This window comes from Botrytis fragariae (genome assembly GCF_013461495.1).
Source record: "Botrytis fragariae strain BVB16 chromosome Unknown tig00000050, whole genome shotgun sequence".
NCBI classification, from domain to species: Eukaryota; Fungi; Ascomycota; class Leotiomycetes; order Helotiales; family Sclerotiniaceae; genus Botrytis; species Botrytis fragariae.
In genome coordinates this window covers 425,033-446,536 of record NW_023500992.1, presented here as the reverse complement: position 1 = coordinate 446,536, position 21,504 = coordinate 425,033, and the positions used below count along the sequence as shown (strand labels likewise).

Below are 21,504 nucleotides of genomic sequence, written 5' to 3'. Positions count from 1 at the left end.
GGGTTTACGAGCTTTCACTGTGGAGTTTAGTTATTTAAAATAATGACTGTCATGACCAATGGACAATAGAATGGAATTATTAGTACTTCAAACTAATCAATTCATCTATCAATGGAGAGATTTTTGTTTTGCATTTCAAAAGTTTTGATAACCTTCAGCCTTGTTGCGATTTGTAATAAATTACTGGGGTCAATTACGCTCATCCAATCATAGTTGATCTATCTCAATTGCCTTGCCGGCAGAGAAAAAAATATTGGAGCTTTCCAGAATGATCGTTGATATTCATGATAGTTTTAGCTTAACTTCAACAATACATTCACCTGAAATAGTTTTTATTTGTTCCTATGATCATTGCATTGCACATCTTGATATATCTCTTGCATACATGGTGAACATCTATCTATCATAATGAAGACAGGAACAACAGGCCTTCTTTCAAAGGCAGCCAATCCATCTCGAATTTTATATTCCACACCAGCGAGTCGTCATTGTACATTGAAAAGAGATGACCACAAGCCATCTCAAACACGAAATCTTTCAACAATTTGCGCATCAAGGGGAAGATGTAGATCTTCTCAGAACGACCTGACACTGAACCCAATACAGCGACGAGTGAGTATCTATCCTGTCAAAGTGCTTAAAGTCACATAACAAAGTACTGACATGAAGTCTTCCTAGTCTTTTCATGCGACAACAAGAAACCAAGCTACGAAGAATCCGTACGACGTTCTCGGAGTTGACAAAGGCGCTCCTGCTTCAGCCATCAAGAAAGCATATTATGGTCTTGCTAAAAAGTTTCATCCAGACACCAATAAGGACCCAAATGCTAAAGACAAATTTGCGGAAGCGCAATCTGCCTATGAACTTTTAACCGATCCACAGAAAAAGGCAGCTTGGGATCAGTATGGATCTGCAGCATTCGACCAAGGAGCGGGACCCGGACCTGGTGCTGATCCATTCGGCGGTGCGGGGGGTTTTGGAGGTTTTGGGGGTGGATCTGGTGGTTTCCCAGGCGGAGGGTTTGGTGCAGATTTCAATTTCGAAGATTTGTTTAAAGGTTTTACTGGAGGCAAAAGAGGTAGAGGTGGTGGTCGTAATCCATTTCAAGAAGAAATACTCGTGGGAGACAGTATTGAGGTTCAAACGAATATCTCCTTCATGGAAGCAGCAAAGGGGACCAGCAAAACCATCAGCATATCTCCATTATCTACTTGCAAAACATGTACTGGAAACGGTATGAAATCTGGGACGAAACGATCGGCGTGTAAGTCCTGTGGAGGAACTGGCACTCGCGTGCATTCTATGGGTGGTTTTCAAATGGCTTCAACATGTAGTGCCTGTGGTGGCCAAGGAATGTCGATTCCACCTGGAGGAGAATGTCGGACATGTTCTGGAAATGGTGTTGTGCGTGAGCGGAAAACTATCAACGTTGACATACCTGGAGGTATTGAGGATGGTATGCGATTGAGGTTAGATAGGGAAGGTGATGCTCCAGCTACTGGACAGGCTGCGAACCCCAATAGCCCTTCACAACCTGGCGATCTTTATGTACTCGTTCGAGTAGCCACAGATCCAAAATTTAGTCGCTCTGGATCCAACATCTTATACACCGCAACAATACCCTTTACAACTGCATTACTTGGAGGTGAGGTAAAGATACCGACATTGGATGGAGATGTCAGTGTTAAGGTGGCAACTGGAACCGGCACTGGAGACAAGATTACTCTAGGGGGCATGGGAATGAAGAAGCTAGAGGGACGCAGAGGAGGTAATGGCGACCTGAAAGTTGAATTCAAGGTCAACATGCCCAAATACCTAAGTGCTAACCAGCGAACAATCGTGGAAATGCTCGCCGATGAGATGGACGATAAGACGGCGAAGCGAATTATGAATGTTGGCCGTTCCTCAAGTTCTTCGTAAGTTCAGTGTCATTGTTTTCAATCCAGACACTGACGGAGACAGGCCATCTTCCCCATCAAACACCGAAGAGAACAACAAGCAAGAAGGGTTTCTTAAATCCGTCTGGCACAAATTTACAGAAGGTGCTAATTCGCCAAATGAAGGCGATAAAGAAGATGACTCTAAGAAGAAATGAAAGAAATGATGAAGCTCGCTGTATAATAAATGGCAAAGGTCTAGAAATGCCACTCTGTATAAAGGATAAAGGGGTAAAATGAAGGAGCATGGCGTCTCCTAATGGTAGGAATGATGAATGACTATCAATCTACGAATGCGTATCTTCAGAACGCCGTTTAGAATATATTCATGGTCCATACTTACTAGTATAAAATGAAATGATATCTCAACTCACAGCAGTGACATGACTAAAATATGGAATTTTTCAATGAATATTATCCTCTAGGGTCAGCTTCGCTTGATACCCCGTTCATCCCACTACCGAGAGTATTTCATCTCAGCCTACATGCACGTCGACGACTGGATGTGATGAACCTGGGATATACGAGGCTTTCCTACCAATCAAAATGTAATACACATGGCTGCCGTGACGACTACCGTCTGCAAAGAACATACTAGCAACCTAGTACTTATCTTGAATGCTGCCTTCATTTGTGTGCAGAGATAGAGCCTAAATAGCCCAATACCAGACGATCTGTCCATATGAGTACTCCGATTAGTAAATGATGTCTATTGAATATAGCGTATCTTTTGATGAATATTGTACTGAGTCGAGGCTTCCTCCTTATCTGAACAGGGCGCTTATTACATACGCTGACACCCTATAGTTTGAGAAACACTCTTTCATAGTCAGGTAAATGGTGGGTCATCACCTAATTGTGGTTGAAGAGAGAACAAACTGTTGGGTTGATGTTTCTTCATGTCCGTCTCTTGTTTTGTGATTGCTATGGGTGATTGATATCATTTCAATTGCATCCATGTATTGATTGATTGACGAGGAGGAGGAGGAGGAGGAGGAGGAGGAGAATAACATCCATATATGGATATAGTACGAAACGAAAACAAACATCCGGAATGTTGGATGTATAACAATAATTTATATATAATTTCCATGATCATTTATGGTCTTACAAAATGTTCTCTGGCGCTTATCTGAGTAAATCTGGGCCTCCTGAAGGGCCGCAGAAAGAAAAAGAAAAAGCAGTGCAGATTCCCTGTATTGTAGCACCAGCTAGTGCCCCGTAGTCCCACACACTCCATAGCAACAAAGTAATGATAGCTTTGGGCACCTGCTTTACATCAATTGATTCCACTTCCAATACCTAGATAGTCACGAATATTTGCTATTTCTCCTTCAACATATCAAAGTACATAATAATGAATCAATATTGTACTTTGATAGCTTCTTAGGTATGACACAGCCATGACATACATGAGTGAAATTTTGCGCAAGGATCGGACCATTCTTTCAAGATACTGCGCATCCAAATAAATTAACAAATTAACAAGTCTTACCACTGACGACACCAACCCCTCCTCCCCACCGCTTTCCCATCCACATTCGACGAATATCGGTGTACACGATATTGTCCATTATATCTGTTTGATACCTACAGTCAAATCTATTGAAAACCCTTTGAAGTGATATATCTCCTTCACAAATTTTGCCCGGGTATCGATAATCAGGGTGTCGAGCATCATCCTGTCAATCTTCGAGATGCAAGCCCCGATGATATCAGCGCCTCTCAAGGCAACCAACGAAATCGACTGGATACAGCCGTTGAAGAATTATATCAGACAGACATATGGTGACGACCCGGAACGATATGCGGAGGAATGTGCTACCTTGAACCGCTTGCGACAGGATATGCGAGGAGCAGGAAAGGACAGTGCTGCCGGAAGGGACCTACTCTACAGATATTATGGACAGCTGGAACTATTAGACCTGCGATTCCCGGTCGATGAGAATCACATCAAAATCTCCTTTACTTGGTAAGGTTTCAATCAAATGAGGGGCATCAGAATCCTGCTAATAATGTTGCCAGGTTCGATGCATTTACACACAAAGCCACTGCACAATACTCTTTGGCATACGAAAAAGCTTCGATCATATTTAACATTTCTGCCGTACTGTCATGTCACGCAGCGCATCAAAACCGATCGGAGGACTCGGGTCTGAAAACTGCATATCATTCTTTCCAAGCATCTGCTGGCATGTTCACTTATATCAATGAGAACTTTCTCCATGCACCATCTACGGACTTGAGTCGAGATACTGTTAAGACTCTGATTCAGATTATGCTTGCTCAAGGCCAGGAAGTGTTTCTTGAAAAGCAAATTGCCGATGGTAAGAAGGTTGGACTACTAGCAAAACTTGCTAGCCAAGCAAGCTATTTGTATTCTCAAGCGCTTGAGGGAACCCAGGACAACGTGAATAAGGCCATATTTGAAAAGGTCTGGCTTCTGGTGGTACAAGTAGGTGCTTTCAATCTTTTCCAATTTTATGGGGCACACTTCGGCCATAGTGGTGATCCAATAGCAAACTCGTACTAACACAAATAGATCAAAGCAAATTATATGTCATCTCTAGCTCAGTATTATCAGGCTCTTGCGGATGATGATGCAAATTCACATGGTGTAGCTATTGCTCGATTACAGGCAGCAGAAATATCATCTAAGGATGCCAGTAAATTTGCAAACAGTTTCCCTGGAAATGTGCCCGTCAATTCAAACTTCACTTCAGAGACAGGCACAACCTTGATAGAAATTAACAGGCGTCATCTTACCAATGTCCAGGAGAAACTTGCTGAGCTTATCAAGGATAATGACTATATCTATCACCAGACTGTACCAGCCGAAGCGGCTCTCACTGTGATCCCAAAACTTCCTGCTGCTAAAGCAATACCAGTTAGCGAACTGTATGCTGGTCAAGATATTCAACGTATCACGGGACCTGACATCTTCCAAAAGATAGTGCCCATGTCTGTGACGGAATCAGCTAGCTTATACGATGAAGAAAAGGCTAAGCTGGTACGGGCAGAGACGGAACGTGTAGAAACTGCCAACAGTGAGATGGCTGCAAGTCTTGATTATCTCAGATTACCCGGAGCGTTACAAGTTCTTAAGGGCGGTTTTGATCAAGAGTTAAGCGGAGGCGAAGATTTCAGGAACTGGTGCGATGATTTAGCTGGGCATGTTTCCCCAATGTCAACCTTTGATTCTTTGAAATCTAGCAAAGAAGCTATAGTTTCAATATTGGAAAAGAGCAGCAAACAGTTAGATATGGAGGAGAGTGTCTGTGAGAAAATGCGCTCAAAGTACGAAGGAGAGTGGACTCAACAACCGAGTTCTCGGCTCACATCTACACTTCGAAACGATATACGAAACTATCGGGAAGCTCTTGAGGAGGCTGCTCGCAGTGACAATCAGCTTTACTCAAAAATATGCCAGCATGAAGTTGACTTTGACGAAATGCGCTCTGCTGGTGAACTCGGCGAGTCTGATGTGCTCTTTCAAAGAGCGTTGATTCAGGTCGGTGGAAAGTCGAGAAACGCTGCTGGAAGTCCCGGCTCACGTGAAGGAAATCTATTGGATGATGATTTCGACGATGGAAAAAAGAGTGTCGCAGACCAGATAGCCAAAGTTGAGGATATACTCAAGAAATTAAATTTAGTCAAGCGGGAAAGGTCGCAAGTTTTAAAAGATCTTAAAGAAAAGGTTCGTTGGAAGCTTCACATCTAGGTCTGTTTTCGCTAACTATTGTATAGGCGCATAACGATGACATATCTCACGTTCTTATCCTCAACAAAAAAGGCATCTCAAATTATGAGAACCAGCTTTTCCAAGCAGAGCTTGAGAAGTATCGACCCCATCAAAGCCGTTTATTGTCTGCGAATCACAAACAGTCATCACTAATGAAGGAACTCACACTCACATTTAATGATCTTCTGCAAGACAAGAGGGTCCGATCTGAGCAAAGCAAATATGAGACCATAACCCGTCAACGATCATCAGTAATGTCGAAGTACAAGCGAATTCATCAAGAATATCTAGATCTACAAGCAGGTCTCGAAGGTGCTAAACAGTGGTATGCCGAGATGAAGGATACTGTTAATAGCCTCGATAAGAATGTTGAGACATTTGTCAATAATCGTAGGTCAGAGGGCGCTCAGCTTTTAAATCAAATCGAGCAAGATCGGGCTAGCAATGCAAATGGGCATGCGGATAGGGAGCGTGAACGTCTGAGGGGATTGATGGAACGCATGTCTATGGACCCATCGACCTCGCCAACATCAAGCAAACCTCCTCGTAGGGGATCTAATGCGTATAGCAATACATCACCATCGACAAGGTACCCAAGTACAAACTTTGCGGGACAGTACCAGGTACCAACATCGCCGCCTCCACAAACTACGACTGCACCTCCCTCACGTGGCTCTATACCGGCCTCTACCAATGGAGGATTTTACCCTCAACAACCTCAGAGAGCCGAACCATACAGCTCAGCCCCTGGAAGATCCTCGCCATATGGACAATACAACCCAAGCACACATTCGCGTAATCCCTCCCAACCTCTTTCACCTCCACCAAACCAGAGCCAATTCCCACGTTCGCCCCCACCACAGCAAACCCAATTTCAACAGAATCAATATCCATACGCGACAATGGCACCGCAACAACAAGGGCAATATGTACCAGCTGGCTATGTACCTCCACCTCCACCACCCGGACCGCCACCCCTTGGCCCTCAACAAACATATCATCAACCTAGTGGCTCTATGACAGGTCAAAGTGATTATGGATATGGAAACAGTGCTTCTTCTCATCAACGTGGTCAATCACAGCAAAGTGCGAACGATCCTTGGGCTGGGCTTAATGCATGGAAGTGAGGAATGTAGAGTCTATCGGGGCGTTTTCAGTCACAGGATGAGCGGATCACTCAGGGAATTACACCTTGACTTATGGGAGGCATGGCGCCGAGGAGGAAGGAATGAGTAAACGAAGAATGTGATACCAATTCATTGCGGCAATGACACGGAGGAAGGCAGAAAATGTATTTATATCTATTGAATCTCAGAACCGTCTGGTCCACTTGATAGTCTAATAGCCATCACGTAAGCAATTTTGCAAATACATATACAGAGCACGCTTGTAGTCAGTCTTGTCAAACGTGGCCGAATATGGTCAAGACTACAATTGTTTAGAACCCCATAAGATAGGAATACATGAACATTACGAATATTCAAGTTGACCAAAAAAATTCGCGATCATTTTTCCCATAATTTAATAAATGAAGATGAGAGTATTGATTGAATTTAGTTGACTGAATTTCTAATTTAACTAGTACAGATTTTGAGGGGGTCTCGAGGGGGGGGGGGGGGGGGTAATTCAGGCCCGCCGGATTACTTTTATCCGAAGTTCGGGTTACCGATATTGCCGATGGGCTTAGAAAGCAGCTTCGAATGTCATGACGAGCAGATAGTGGTGGTAGGGAAGCTCATAGAATAATTGTCACCGTCTACGATTTACCATTGCCATCCACATCAACCATTTTTTCACGTTCTAAATCAGCGGTTTTTATTCTTTTCTAGTATACAATTTAAAGATTCATTTGTCTTCTGTATTCTATTTCTTAATTATCCATTCACTCCATAATCAAAAGCTATGCTTTACGGCCAAAACCTACCGTGGCGGATTGCGCTTCGAAATGTAACCATTAAACAAAATACAGAAGTTTCAAGTACGGTTTTGAGGAGGACAATCAGACAGTATCATGGCAGAACCGCACAATCATCGGTCTCTTTACGATCTCGTTCCATTCAGTCGGGTCTCGGTGGCGTCGCGAGGTTTTCAACATCTCCTGCTCTACGAAAAGATGTCCCGAAAGACTTGTTCAATCAAGCAGAAATAACATCGGCGGAAGAGAAGAAAGAAAAAAAGGCAAAGGCCAAGACCGAATCGGTTGAGGAAGTCAGTGGCGAGAAGGAAATAGAAGCCAAGAGCAAGACAGGCGAATCAACATCTTCTGGTAGTAACACTTCTTCTGGAAGTGCGGCTGATGGGAAAGGAAGCAGTGCCGGCGGTGCAGGAGACTCCGGCAATAATGATGGCGGAAAGAAAGGTCGCAAAGGAGCTTCGGAAAAGGCTTTACAAAAAGCTATGGTTCCAGAGGTATATCCACAAGTGATGGCAATTCCAATCACTAAGAGACCTCTATTCCCTGGATTCTACAAGGCTGTCACTGTGCGAGATCCCAATGTTGTAGCTGCCATTCAGGATATGATGAAGAGGGGTCAGCCATACATCGGAGCTTTCTTATTCAAGGACGACAATATGGATAAAGATGTCATTGAGAACATTGATGACGTACATGATGTTGGAGTTTTCGCACAAATTACCAGCGCTTTTCCTGTTCACGGAGATGATTCTGCTTTGACTGCGGTACTTTATCCACATCGTCGAATTAAGATGTCCGCTCTCATCAGTCCTGAGCGTGAGAACACTGATGCCAACAAAACTGAAGGCGCTCAGGCTGAACCACCTGTTCCCGAGATCATACCTCCAAAGGCTACAAAGGAGGAATCTTCTGAGAAGAAGGGTGATGTCGTAGCTAGTTTCGAAGAAGGGACGGTGACGCAGAAAGCTTCAGACCGACCTGTATTGCCTTACGAGCCAATATCATTCTTGCGCAAATACCCAGTTAGTCTGGCAAACGTGGAGAATCTGACCGAAGAGTCATATGATCCTAAAAGCCCCATAATCCGTGCTGTTACAAATGAAATTGTAAATGTGTTCAAGGAAGTGGCAACTCTCAACAGTCTCTTCCGAGATCAAATTTCTACATTCTCAATGAGTCAGTCGTCGGGCAATGTTATGTCGGAGCCTGGAAAGCTTGCGGATTTTGCTGCGGCCGTTTCTGCTGGTGAAGTCTCCGAGCTTCAAGATGTGCTTGAGACTCTCAATATTGAGGAGAGATTACAAAAGGGTTTGACTGTCTTGAAGAAGGAGTTGATGAACGCTCAATTGCAATCTAAAATTTCAAAAGATGTTGAGAACAAGATTCAAAAGCGTCAACGCGAATATTACTTGATGGAGCAACTGAAGGGTATTCGCAGAGAGCTTGGTATTGAGTCTGATGGTAAAGATAAGCTAGTTGAGAAATTCAAGGAGAAGGCAGCCAAGCTTGCGATGCCGGAAGTAGTCAGGAAAGTCTTTGACGAGGAAATCAACAAATTAGCACATCTTGAACCAGCTGCGTCTGAGTTTAATGTCACAAGAAATTACTTGGATTGGCTGACGCAAATTCCATGGGGTCAACGCAGTGCAGAAAACTTTGGAATCAACAATGCTATGACAGTACTTGACGAAGATCATCATGGTTTAAAGGATGTGAAAGATCGCATCTTGGAATTCATTGCTGTTGGCAAACTGAGAGGTACCGTAGAAGGTAAAATCTTATGTTTTGTTGGTCCTCCTGGTGTCGGTAAGACAAGTATTGGTAAGAGTATTGCCAGAGCTCTCAACCGTCAATACTACAGATTTAGTGTGGGAGGTCTCACAGATGTCGCGGAAATCAAGGGTCACAGAAGAACATACGTTGGAGCACTTCCTGGAAGAATCATTCAGGCCCTGAAGAAATGCCAAACTGAAAATCCATTGATTCTGATTGATGAGATTGATAAGATTGGTAGAGGTCATCAAGGTGATCCAGCATCTGCACTTTTGGAATTACTGGATCCTGAACAAAACACCTCTTTCCTCGACCATTATCTTGATGTTCCTGTGGATCTTTCTAAAGTCCTGTTTGTCTGCACAGCCAACATGACTGATACTATCCCTCGTCCTCTCCTCGATCGTATGGAGATGATTGAATTGTCAGGATATGTTGCGGATGAAAAGATGGCCATTGCGGAGCGCTATCTTGGACCCGCGGCCAAGGAATTGGCTGGTTTGAAGGAGGTTGATGTTAACCTTAGTAAAGAAGCCATTGAGGAACTCATCAAGTCATACTGCAGAGAATCTGGTGTTAGAAATCTCAAGAAACAGATTGAAAAGGTTTACCGTAAATCTGCTTTGAAGATTGTCCAGGACCTTGGAGAGAGTGTTCTTCCTGAAGAAGAAGCCTTGACTGAAGAAGGCAAGGCAGCCCTAGAGGAGTCCAAGAAGGATCAGACTGATGTTAAAGAAACACCCGAAACGATTGAGAAGGAGACTACTGAGATACCTCGAGTTAGTCTCAAGGTTCCGGATGATGTACATGTCACCATCGGAAAGGATAACCTTAAGGATTACGTGGGTCCACCAGTATTCACATCGGATCGTCTATATGATGTTACACCTCCTGGTGTCGCAATGGGTCTAGCCTGGACACAAATGGGCGGTGCTGCATTATACGTTGAATCCATTCTCGAAAGTGCCTTATCCCCCTCCTCCACCCCTGGTCTCGCTACCACCGGTAATCTCCAAGCTGTCATGAAGGAATCAACCACAATCGCGTATTCCTTTGCCAAATCAGTCATGGCCAAAAACTTCCCCGATAATCATTTCTTCGACAAGGCGAAATTGCATCTTCACTGTCCTGAGGGAGCGGTTCCAAAAGATGGGCCGAGCGCGGGTATCACGATGGCTACTTCGTTGCTTTCGCTAGCACTGGATAGACCGCTTGATCCAACGATTGCTATGACGGGTGAGCTTACTGTTACGGGTAAGGTACTCAGGATTGGGGGATTACGAGAAAAGACTGTAGCTGCAAGAAGGGCGGGAAGTAAAATGATTATCTTCCCAGATGACAATATGAGTGATTGGTTGGAACTTCCAGCTGTAAGTTTTTCTTTTCTTTCTTTGTATCTCTGATAGTGGGAAAGGAGAAAATGCTAATTTGAGAAAAATAGAACATCAAGGATGGAATTGAAGGTAAACCCGCAAAATGGTACTCGGATGTCTTTGATCTCGTCTTCCCAAATCTGGATAAAGAGGCAGCGAATGGACTTTGGAAAGACAGATTGGTGAAGAAGAAGGGGGAGAAGGATGGAGATGATGAGTGAGAAAATCATTTACTCCATTGGATCGGGGAAAATGAAAATATAAATGGAAATATAGTGTAAATAGTAGAAGAAGAATCTGGTGAAAATTACCGTTGTGGTATTGTGGCACTGGTGATGTTGGTGCTAGTACGTGCGTGCGTGCTTGAGTGTTGAGCAGAGGTGGATGGGTAGGTGGATGGGTGGACAGGTGGGCATTTTATGGCGTTGGTTAGGGGTTGTTTGGTTTTTAATGATGGATGGATGGATGGATGGACGGATGAATGGATGGATCTCTACTCTAAGAATAAAAATGGATTTACAAATGGATTATTGTGAGGGGATTGAAGCATGGATTGGGTGGGTGAATAGGATTTGGGGGGAGGGGATTGAAAGCCCATGGAAGGGAAGGGGAGGAAAGAGAAGGGGGTGAAGGTAGATGTGGATTGTGCATTGTGAATTGAGGGGGGTATCTATGATCTTTTTGTTCATTGACACTTTTTTTGGCAACTGCGGGAGGGAAAGATATGGAGAGGGGAAGTGGAAATTGAAATGGAAATGGAAAAGGAAAAGAGTGGGAAGGGGAAAGGGGAAAGGAAGGAGGTAGATAGATTAAGTGTGATATAAATGTATTTTTATTTTTTTCAATTTTGTGTATGTGCGTGTGCGTGTGTGTGTGTGTGTGTGTGTGTGTATGTGTGTAGTATATTGAATGGAAGTGAAAAACTTGAGAATTGAGAATTGGGAATTGAAAATTGGAAGTTGAAAAGTTCACAATAGCTATTTTGTACGATGGTGTTACGCGGTATCGAATCATGTTGAGTCTTTGGGGAGTGAACACTCTGCAGAATTTTTTCTATGATGTCGAGTTGACTTGGGTGTGTGGCTGGTGGGTTGGCTTTTAGGGGACTTGATTGTGGATTAGGTGGGTAGGTAGATTTGTTTATTCTGTTTGTTTATTTATTTGTTTGCTTATTTATTGGTATTGGTATTGGTATTGGTGTTGGTATTGGTATGTTTTGAGATTGGAGATTGGAGATTGGAGTATTAAGGTTTGGTTCTGAGTATTGGATAAAGATATGGAAGTCATAGATTTAGCGGATGGTTGGATTTTATGGTGAGGTAGGTCGGTTGGTAGATTTGCTTGGTTTGTGCTTGTGATGGATTGGCATTTTGTTTTGTGTCTTCTTGGTATGACATAGATCGATAGATAGGTAGGTAGATAGGTGGATAGAGATGTAGATGTGTTTGTTTGTATAGGTTACTTTTGTTGAAGATTGGAGGGGATGGGATGGGATGGGGTGGTGTTGATATTGATAGATATCGATATTTTGTATCTGTGAATACCTACGATTCTATTCGACCGTCTAGAAACTACTTACTTGACACCTAACTTCTCTTTTTTCCCCTTCATTCGTGACTATACCCAGGTATGTATGTACACAGAACATCCTCATCAGAAACAATACACACAATTGAAAATCCAATCGCCATCTTGAGAATGGGAGCAGATCGACCTTGAGTCTAGGAGCTCTTGCTCCTGTCAATGTAACTTCACATCTACACGATCGTGATATCCCCTCTCGGATCCCGATCATGAAATCAACTGCACGAGATGACTCGCTCGTGTTTTCTACATGAATCTTGCGGAGTGGTATGCAATGGAATGGCATGTCGTAGCAGATCGTTAGCTTGCAAGCTTGCGCGGTGTGCATGATTCCCTCGAGCTGAAGCGGATGGTATGATGTCGTGTGCTTCCTCGTTATGTCGTGGTGATCGTACGCTCTTGCGAGTTTCCTTGCTCTCTCGGAAGGGGTTGGGGGTTCCGGTGTGTGGTGCTGGGAATACTCGGTATGGGGTTGGGGGTTGTACTGGACGGGTTGGGAGGGAGTGGGGCTGAGTAGATGTATTCATGTAAGGAGTGCGGGGACCTACAGGTTATTTTAACGGCGGGCGGGGCGACCGTTGTAGATTGAGGGGATGGGAGAAGATTGAGGGAATTGATTGATGGATCGATGGATCGATTGATGGATTGATGGATTGATGGATTGATTGATTGATGGATTGATGGATTGATGGATTGATGGATTGATTGATTGATCGATTGAATGAATGATGGATTGATTGATTGATGGATTGATTGATTGAATACTACTTACTTACTCGAGTAGGTGGTACCTCGTTTGTTTCGCTTCGTTTATTCGGGCTCGTGCAGTGGGTAGGTGAGTTACGGTGTTCTTCATACATAGGTAGGTTTATAAATATCATTTTGCATCCGATGGATGAATGGATGAATGAGTGGATAGATGCAGTAAGCCAACCTTCACAACTAACCACTGGCGAAACGGAAGTTTATGATTCCTTCATTCAGCATGCTCGCACACAATTTGTCGCCATCATTTCCCGACTCTCAAGGTATGAATGGGATATTTCAAGGTTACCGCCTCGCTCAAAGACTAGGGAATGTGAGCAGCAAGCACATGATTGCTACGTGGGCAATTGAAAACAAGAAGCCTCATGGCGACCCAAAGAGTGGCTTGTTTTTTTTAGGTTCGTGCCCAACGAGATGGTCATTGAGTATTAGACGGGCGGTTTTATGATATGATTACGAACGAGGGCGTGAGGTTATTATTCCAGGGGAAGAGGTAGTGATCTGACGTTCGGGTATTGATTGATACGTGAGCATCAGTGAGTGATCCTTGGTGTTGTTGTTTGGGGGAATGGGAATAGATGGGTGGGTGGGTGTATCACTAGATACGTATTTGGTGAGTTGTAACACAGTTTAGAATGAATTTCCGTGGTCACGAAGGAAGTTTGTGTTTCGTGTTGAGACTTGAGATTTGAAGGGAGTATGGGGATCGGCATTGTAGATGGATGTACTTGCAACGATGAAAATATGATGAGTACGAGGGAGGTGCTTTATAGTATGTATGAAGTATCTGATGATATACGTAATCTTGCCATTGTCATTGTCATTGTCATTGTCATTGTCATTGTCATTGTCATTGTCATTGTCTTCCATCATGTCCGATCGGGGCGTTCAATATCAAAGTGAGGCAATTGAAAAGAAAAGAAGAGAAAGGAAAGATAAAATAAGAGGCAGCCAGTGGGGAAAGAGTGTAACGGAGAAGAGGATACAAGTTCGTCATTCCACAACCAAACTCTCCATCATGTTCCTGAAATTCCGGGTGTTGTCATCCACCTACTCAATACCTACCTAGTGAATTCATATTTACTTATGCCACCTCATATATATCTCTTGGGGAAAATACACTCAAACTCAACCACATCCATATCCATCCATATCCATCCACATCCATCCACATCCATCCATATCCATATCCACACATCTACCCACTCACTCACTGCATTGATGCATGTGCATCATACATACAGCAAACAATGATACGGTATTTTATCTTCTTGTTTTTCCACGTTCCTTTAATTTGAATTGAGAAAAAAAAAAAAGGTGTACAGCCTTCTTTTTCTCTCTTTGCATTGCATCGCATCGCATCGCATCTTTTCATCCCTTTTCCTATCCTTCAAATTTACATCCCTTTCCATCTCTACAATTCTTTTGGGCCTATTGTGATACGAACAAGGCAGGGGAATAATTCAACAGGTTGACCTTATTCACGACCTCCTCGAGAAAATTTCAATAAATATCGACGTCAATATCTCCGAATAGAATTCTTTTCTTCGCCTCTCATTCTTTGCTTGCATGCTTCTTGGAATTTAATGATACCCTTTCTTCTCAATACATTGAGAAAGCATCGTCTGCCTTCTTTTCTTCTTTTTACCAAACAGCTGCTTGCTACACTACACAATCAATTCTACTCCGTACAGTCATCTTACAAGCCTACCGAATCATTGATGTGACCTTGCTGAAAACTTTATATTGTTATCCTTCTGGGGTGTAATTCCTTTTCCGCAGATGTAGGAATCGATTCTCTTTACACAACCCTTCAATTCGAGTGTACTGACGTATATCCCAGTTTATGGGAAAATACTGGCTCAAATTTACGAGAAGGATGATGGCACAAACGGAGCCAGATTCGCCGGAATCGAACAATCACAGAATATCTTGGTTTCGAAAGCTCATATTTCCCAAGAAGGATGAAAATCATACACCGCCGAGTTCTCCACCGAACGAAGCTCAACCGCCAGGATTGGGTCGTCGACTTTCGAGAAGGGTTGTCCCTGGACTCCCAAGGGCAGGTACCTTTAAGAGACAACAATCGGAGCTGAGAGATAGATTAGAACCAGTCAAACCAAATGCTGATGAACGGCGGACAGCTTCAGTCGATCGTCGACTTAATAACTCGCATCGTTCGTCATCCGCTGCTATAAATCATGGACCAAGAACCAGCGCGCCTGAATTTCTAGAAAGAGTGGGAACGATCGATAAGACGTTTGACAATGTATCCGTGCGACCACCTACGGCAACTACAAATGAACATGAGAACGAGTCTCAAGAGTATGTAGATGTTTCAAAAGAGGAGAAACAAGGTTCACATATCGAAGAGCAATCAGTATCTACAGATACGTTCGATGAAGCAATACTTGAGGAGCTGGAAAAGAAATGGATTTTGAATCTGAGTATGCATTTTCGAGATAAATCTAAAAGAGAAAAATTCTTTGTCACTTACGCAGAATCACCAACACACTGGCGGAGGGTTACAATTTCCCTGGATTATAGAAATGCGCCGAGTAATTCATTGGAGGAGGAACTACAAAGGACAAGGTTCCAAAGAGACAAAAGTGCGCGCATATATGAGGCTATTCGGGAATCGCTCCAGGACATACAATTTTACGATACTGTGACAAATCTCAAGTTAGAAACACAGGATGAACGACTTCATGTTCATGTTGTGGAAGATCTCTCCGAAGTTATTAATTTCCCTCCTACAAAGGCTCTCAATCACCTTTCATGTCGCAGATTTCTAGAAGCGGAGCTACAATTTGATTCTCATCTATCTGGTTTCGTCTACAAAGTTACCGTGGCCGGCCAAGTTTTTATCAAAAAGGAAATTCCAGGACCGGATCAAGTGGATGAATTTTTGTATGAGATTAATGCCCTTCATCAACTTTCTGGATCTCATAGTGTCATTCAGTTTGGTGGCGTGGTACTTGATAATGAAGCAAAATGCGTGAAAGGACTTCTTATTAGCTTCGCTGAACAGGGTGCATTGATTGATGTTATTTATGATGGTGATAATGGAATTCCTTGGGCGCGACGGGAACGTTGGGCTAAACAAATTGTTCATGGACTTTCCGAGATTCACGAGGCGGGTTTTGTTCAAGGAGATTTTACACTGTCGAATATTGTCATAGATGGAGATGATAATGCGAAGATAATCGACATCAACCGAAGAGGTTGCCCAGTTGGATGGGAACCTCCGGAAGTCGCTGCGTTAATAGAAAGCAATCAGAGAATTTCGATGTACATAGGCGTCAAATCCGATTTGTATCAACTTGGAATGGTTCTCTACGCCTTGGCCACTCAACACGATGAACCGGAAACTCAGAGACCGTTGAAATTATCGGATTTTCCTCCTGATGTGCCGGACTATTTCCTGGAAGTTTGTGCTCGCTGTCTTAGCGATGATCCACGAAATCGATCACAAGCCGCTGCTCTGCTGGATTATTTTCCAGACATTGATGAGTATCATGGTGCATATGATGATCAATCACCAACTCCAATTGTGATTGATGTTAGGCACGCTGATGAAGGGGAACTGTTGGTCACTGTTCGTGATAATAACGATAGGCGAGATAGTATTTCTGATACACATGACTACGATGTACCGGAAAGGGGCCGGTCACGATCTAAGCCTTATTCACCACCATTTATCTCACCCAGATCACCAGATGCGGCAATCACATACTTAAATACACAGGCTATCAGGCCATCACAAATTCAATTGCCCTCATCCACTTCCGGATCTGATTATACGCATGATCCAATCGAGCAACATTATAATTACCAAAATACTTCGACCATAGAAAATTCTACCTTGGAAACTCGACAGGAGCAACATTCCGATCGTCCTTCATATTCAGAAAATGATAAAACAGATATTCAAACCAACTCAACGACAGAACCGCGAAACACAGTAGCGACAAATAATTTATCAATGGCATTTGCGGGGGATTTAGCACACATTGGAACAGGTGTTGATAGTGCACATATGGGAACACTTTTTGGAGCGGTCAATTTAGATGATGATGATTTAACGATAGATAATGACGGGAATGGTGTTTTGTTTATGACGTCGGAGGAAAAGATGGCGGTTGCATAGTTAGCATAAGGATGGAGTGAGACCTCGGCAGGCAAATGTGCTTTGGATAAATCTTTTTCAGCAGCTGGTGTAATAAAAAAAATTTCCCTTTGAATGGATTGCACGTGTTATTTTGGGATCAAAAGCGTCTGGATGGTGGATGGGAGTAGGTATTCTGTTTCGGAAATGTACGATATCAGGAATATGAAAGGGATTGAAATGAGCTAGACTCGACTGAATCGATGGACAATGAAGTCACTATCAAGTCTGAAACCCTTTCGTTTTTCTTTTTAACATGGTTATTGTAGCCGCCTTCCGCAATATCGATGTCGATATCTATATCTATATTTCTTTCCTCCAAAATGTCCACAAACCCTTCGGGTCCGTGATCGGCTACGGAGGGCTCCGCCCAATAAGCTAACCTAGCTAGCATGAAGATCATTGGATTTCTATTGGATTTCCTGACCCCAGCGTGTTCCGACGGATTGGGGGGAATGATAACCTGTGCGATAAGAGCTTATCTATCCAATTGTATTACTCGATTAGAATAGCTTTTTGTATCGTTAAACTTTTTCTCTTACGCCTCGACAAATGTCAGTGTTGGGTTTCCTTATCGCCACGATTGCAGATGTGGTCAAGCTGCGTGAGCAGCGAGCTACGGTAAGGGGCGGACTCCATTTTTTCCTCGTGCATGTGGGAACTGGGAATCCAGATTGAGGTTTTGTGAAATTGTGACTGGGTTTTGGGGGAGAGATGGGGTGTGCGTGTGCGTGTGCGTGCTGGTGTGGTATCGTATCTAGGCGTGGAGAATGAATGAAATTTGATGGGTGGGTTGGGTTACCTAGATTAACCTATTATTGTGAGGTGAGCGAGCTACTTCCTTCCTGTGATATGATACTGGCTGCTCGGAATTCGCAAACTGCAGATGGATTTTGTTTTCTCGGGATTTCCGTCCGGAGTGGAAGTGGACGTCTCCGATTTTTTCCTCGTGGGTTAATTTATATTTATACGCATACTTATCGGCGAGAGCTGTGGTTGGGGTTGGGTGGAGAGGATATATTGAGTTGACGATCCTCTTTTTTTCTCTCGTTGCTATCATTCAGTTTTGTTCTGTTGTGTTATTTGCATTGCATTTATTGCATTTGTTCAATTGCGTTCCATTGCGTTTGATTCTCTGGACTCGAGAACGATCTAGTATCTACCTAGCTTGGGATTTTGATTTTGACTTTGAGATCGTCGTCAAAGAAACTATCTACGCGAGTAATAGCCTTACTTAACCGCAACGCAACCTTGAAATTAGTTGATCGATACTCGACAATTGTGTCGTGGAAAGAGATATAATGGCGGTTACGATTGATAGTGGACCGCAGGATGGACCGGATAGGATTGTGTCTGAAAATTCGAGGGAGAGGACGATGGGAGAGAGGGTGAGGGGGACTGTGAGAGCTTTTACGACGAAGGAGGGATTGGTGGGGAATTATGATTATGGTAGGTTTGAAATGTGAATTGGGGATGGGATGCTCTTCTATCTTGTTCTTTCTGCTCTAACTTCCTGATGGGAGATCCCAAAGCTAAATCATCATAGCTTTCCTCTTCAAACCCAATCTTCCCTTCATGAAAAAATCTAAAAGACGAGCTCCTTTCTTCGGCCTCCAAGATCGTATGCCAGTTTTACTAGGTCTTCTTCTCGGATTCCAACATGCTCTAGCTATGTTAGCTGGTATTATTACCCCTCCTATTCTCATAGCCGGATCCGCATATTTCGACGCGGAAACTACTCAATATCTCGTTTCTACTTCTCTAATTGTATCGGGTATTCTATCTGCGGTTCAGATCACTCGATTCAAGATTATGAAAACACCTTATTATATTGGTACGGGTTTGATCTCGGTCGTGGGTACTTCGTTTGCTATCATCCCTCTTGCTTCAAAGGGATTCTCACAAATGTACGCAAATGGCATGTGTAAAACGGCGGAAGATGGAACGCCATTACCTTGTCCGGAGGGCTATGGTGCGTTACTTGGAACAGCATCGTTATGCGCACTTCTCGAAATAGGACTCTCATTTATGACGCCGAAACTTCTGAAGAAGCTTTTCCCACCGATTGTTACGGGTCCAACGGTTATGCTAATTGGCGTTTCGCTTATCCTGACGGGATTGGAAGGTTGGGCTGGAGGAAGTGGAACTTGTATGTCGAGACCTGCTTCGGGGGATTATATGTTTTGCCCTTCTAATGCTGCACCGCATCCACTTCCATGGGGATCTGCTGAGTTTATTGGTCTTGGTTTCTCGGTCTTCATCACTATTATCATTTGCGAACGTTTCGGATCGCCGATTATGAAATCTCTCGCTGTTGTTCTCGGTCTTCTGGTCGGTTGTATCATCGCAGCTGCATGTGGCTATTTCGACAGCAGTGGAATTACAGCAGCTCCAGTCGCATCTTTTATCTGGGTCAAAACTTTCCCACTGAGCGTCTACGGTCCTTTCATATTACCTCTTCTAGCCATCTACCTTATCCTCATGATGGAAGCCATTGGCGACATAACCGCCACTTGCGATGTATCTCGTCTCCAAGTCGATGGTATCCTTTTCGATTCGCGTATTCAAGGAGGTGTCCTCGCAGATGGTCTCAATGGCATGTTAGCCGGACTCTGCACCATCACCCCCATGTCAACCTTTGCTCAAAACAACGGTGTCATCGCCTTAACACGTTGCGCCAACCGCAAAGCCGGTTTCGCAGCATGCTTTTTCCTCGTCGTCATGGGCGTCTTTGCTAAATTCGCAGCGGCTATCACATCGATTCCAGATGCGGTTCTAGGCGGCATGACGACTTTCCTCTTCGCGAGTGTAGCGGTCTCGGGTCTGAGAATTATCTCGACAGTGCCGTTTACAAGGAGAACGAGATTTATCTTGACGGCTAGTTTGGCGCTGGGATATGGTGCGACGCTCGTGCCAACGTGGTTTTCGTATGTTTTTACGTATACGGGGGATAATAGGGCGAAGGCGGGATTCTTTGATGCGATTGTTTTGGTGATGGAGACGGGATTTGCGGTGACGGCTTTTGTGGCTGTGGCGTTGAATTTGGGGTTGCCGGAGGAGGATGAAGATGAGGAGGTGGAGAGTTTGGCGGGGGATTTGGGGGAGAGAGAGGCAGAGGAGAGGGCGTTGGAGGGGAGGGAGATGGCGACCGTGGGGGAACACGGGAGCGGGAGTGGAAGTTTTGAGATAGGGAAGGCGGGGGACGTGGGGTTAGGGAGGGAAGGCAAATAATCGATGAGTGAGGGTTGGATAATGGGACGGATTCATTTATGTGTGTTTGTGAAAAATGTGGGATGAAGATGGGATCTGGAAAAGGAGTTTATGGGCTGGTAAATCGGATATAGCGTATGAGAGGATGAAAAACTATCTATTGGGAAGTACCAGAGCTAAGCCAAGCTAAGCAGCTGGGATTAAGAGGTTATGAAATTGAAATTTAATATTATGATATGATATATGTTCAATATCAAATCGGACTTTTACTTTGCGGTTGAGAGGATGGTGTGAGGTTTTACTTCTGACTGAAACGTGTTAGAAGAGCTGATTTGATGAAGGATGATTTACGTCACGGGATGAGTCTCAATTCATGGTGATGATAATTTGTAATGGATTAAGAGTAAAATCTCTGATAGGTAGTCTCTATGGGCATTGATTGAATATATCTCAATGCATTAGTGGAATCTCGAGCTATGAATTGGTTGCGAATAATACAAAGGTAGGTAGGTATGGATGGTTACACAATCCTAACCACACACTTCCTCTCCCTCATTCCCCACAACATCCATGCCAACCCATCCTCACCATCCTCCCCCTCTCCCAAACCCAAAACCCCAACCAATCTCGTACCTGCGCCCGCATCTCCACACTAGCACAATAAGACCATACCGTCCGCCTGCCCTACCTCTCACAACCCAATCCAACACAACACCGCACCCATTCATTCCATTCCGACTCGGGTACCCCTCGGACACCATCCCAATCGACCCGACCCGACCGACTGCGCACATCAGAATTAGATCTGCAGGCACACCACGAAGTTCGAACGAATCCAGAAAGCTCATCTGCATCGGAAATGTCTCCCAAAATGGATATGTTTCCGTTAATGGTGCGCAGGGCACCTGATGATTCGTGGATCCTGGGGATGTGGAGATTTTGTGTGGATGGGGGAGGGGGAGGGGAAGACTTCGTATTCAGATCATGCCCTCCTTCTTGTCTGTCATGCACACTTTGAGTTCAAAGTTCAACCCTGT

The 21,504-nt window shown here is 43.9% G+C and overlaps 5 protein-coding genes across 5 annotated transcripts; all 5 read left to right on the top strand.

Moving 5' to 3' along the window:
- Positions 1–408: 408 nt before the first annotated feature.
- On the top strand, positions 409–2,095 carry Bfra_004154 (putative mitochondrial chaperone protein; the record flags this gene model as incomplete). Its single annotated transcript, XM_037334559.1, has 3 exons — positions 409–612; positions 679–1,916; positions 1,963–2,095. 3 exons carry the CDS (start codon positions 409–411, stop codon positions 2,093–2,095), a joined length of 1,575 nt encoding a protein of 524 aa, XP_037193093.1.
- Positions 2,096–3,634: 1,539 nt separating this feature from the next.
- Bfra_004153 (putative vacuolar protein-sorting protein bro1 protein) lies at positions 3,635–6,806 on the top strand (the record flags this gene model as incomplete). The annotated part of the gene is made up of 4 exons (XM_037334558.1): positions 3,635–3,909; positions 3,963–4,392; positions 4,480–5,634; positions 5,685–6,806. 4 exons carry the CDS (start codon positions 3,635–3,637, stop codon positions 6,804–6,806), a joined length of 2,982 nt encoding a protein of 993 aa, XP_037193092.1.
- A 775-nt stretch (positions 6,807–7,581) lies between these two features.
- Bfra_004152 (putative atp-dependent protease la protein) lies at positions 7,582–10,961 on the top strand (the record flags this gene model as incomplete). Its single annotated transcript, XM_037334557.1, has 2 exons — positions 7,582–10,737; positions 10,809–10,961. 2 exons carry the CDS (start codon positions 7,582–7,584, stop codon positions 10,959–10,961), a joined length of 3,309 nt encoding a protein of 1,102 aa, XP_037193091.1.
- A 4,007-nt stretch (positions 10,962–14,968) lies between these two features.
- On the top strand, positions 14,969–17,239 carry Bfra_004151 (putative protein kinase domain-containing protein; the record flags this gene model as incomplete). Its single annotated transcript, XM_037334556.1, has 1 exon — positions 14,969–17,239. The coding sequence occupies one exon, from the start codon at positions 14,969–14,971 to the stop codon at positions 17,237–17,239; it is 2,271 nt and encodes a 756-aa protein (XP_037193090.1).
- Positions 17,240–18,558: 1,319 nt separating this feature from the next.
- Positions 18,559–20,488, top strand: Bfra_004150 (putative purine permease protein; the record flags this gene model as incomplete). The annotated part of the gene is made up of 2 exons (XM_037334555.1): positions 18,559–18,706; positions 18,804–20,488. 2 exons carry the CDS (start codon positions 18,559–18,561, stop codon positions 20,486–20,488), a joined length of 1,833 nt encoding a protein of 610 aa, XP_037193089.1.
- Between the last annotated feature and the right edge of the window lie 1,016 nt (positions 20,489–21,504).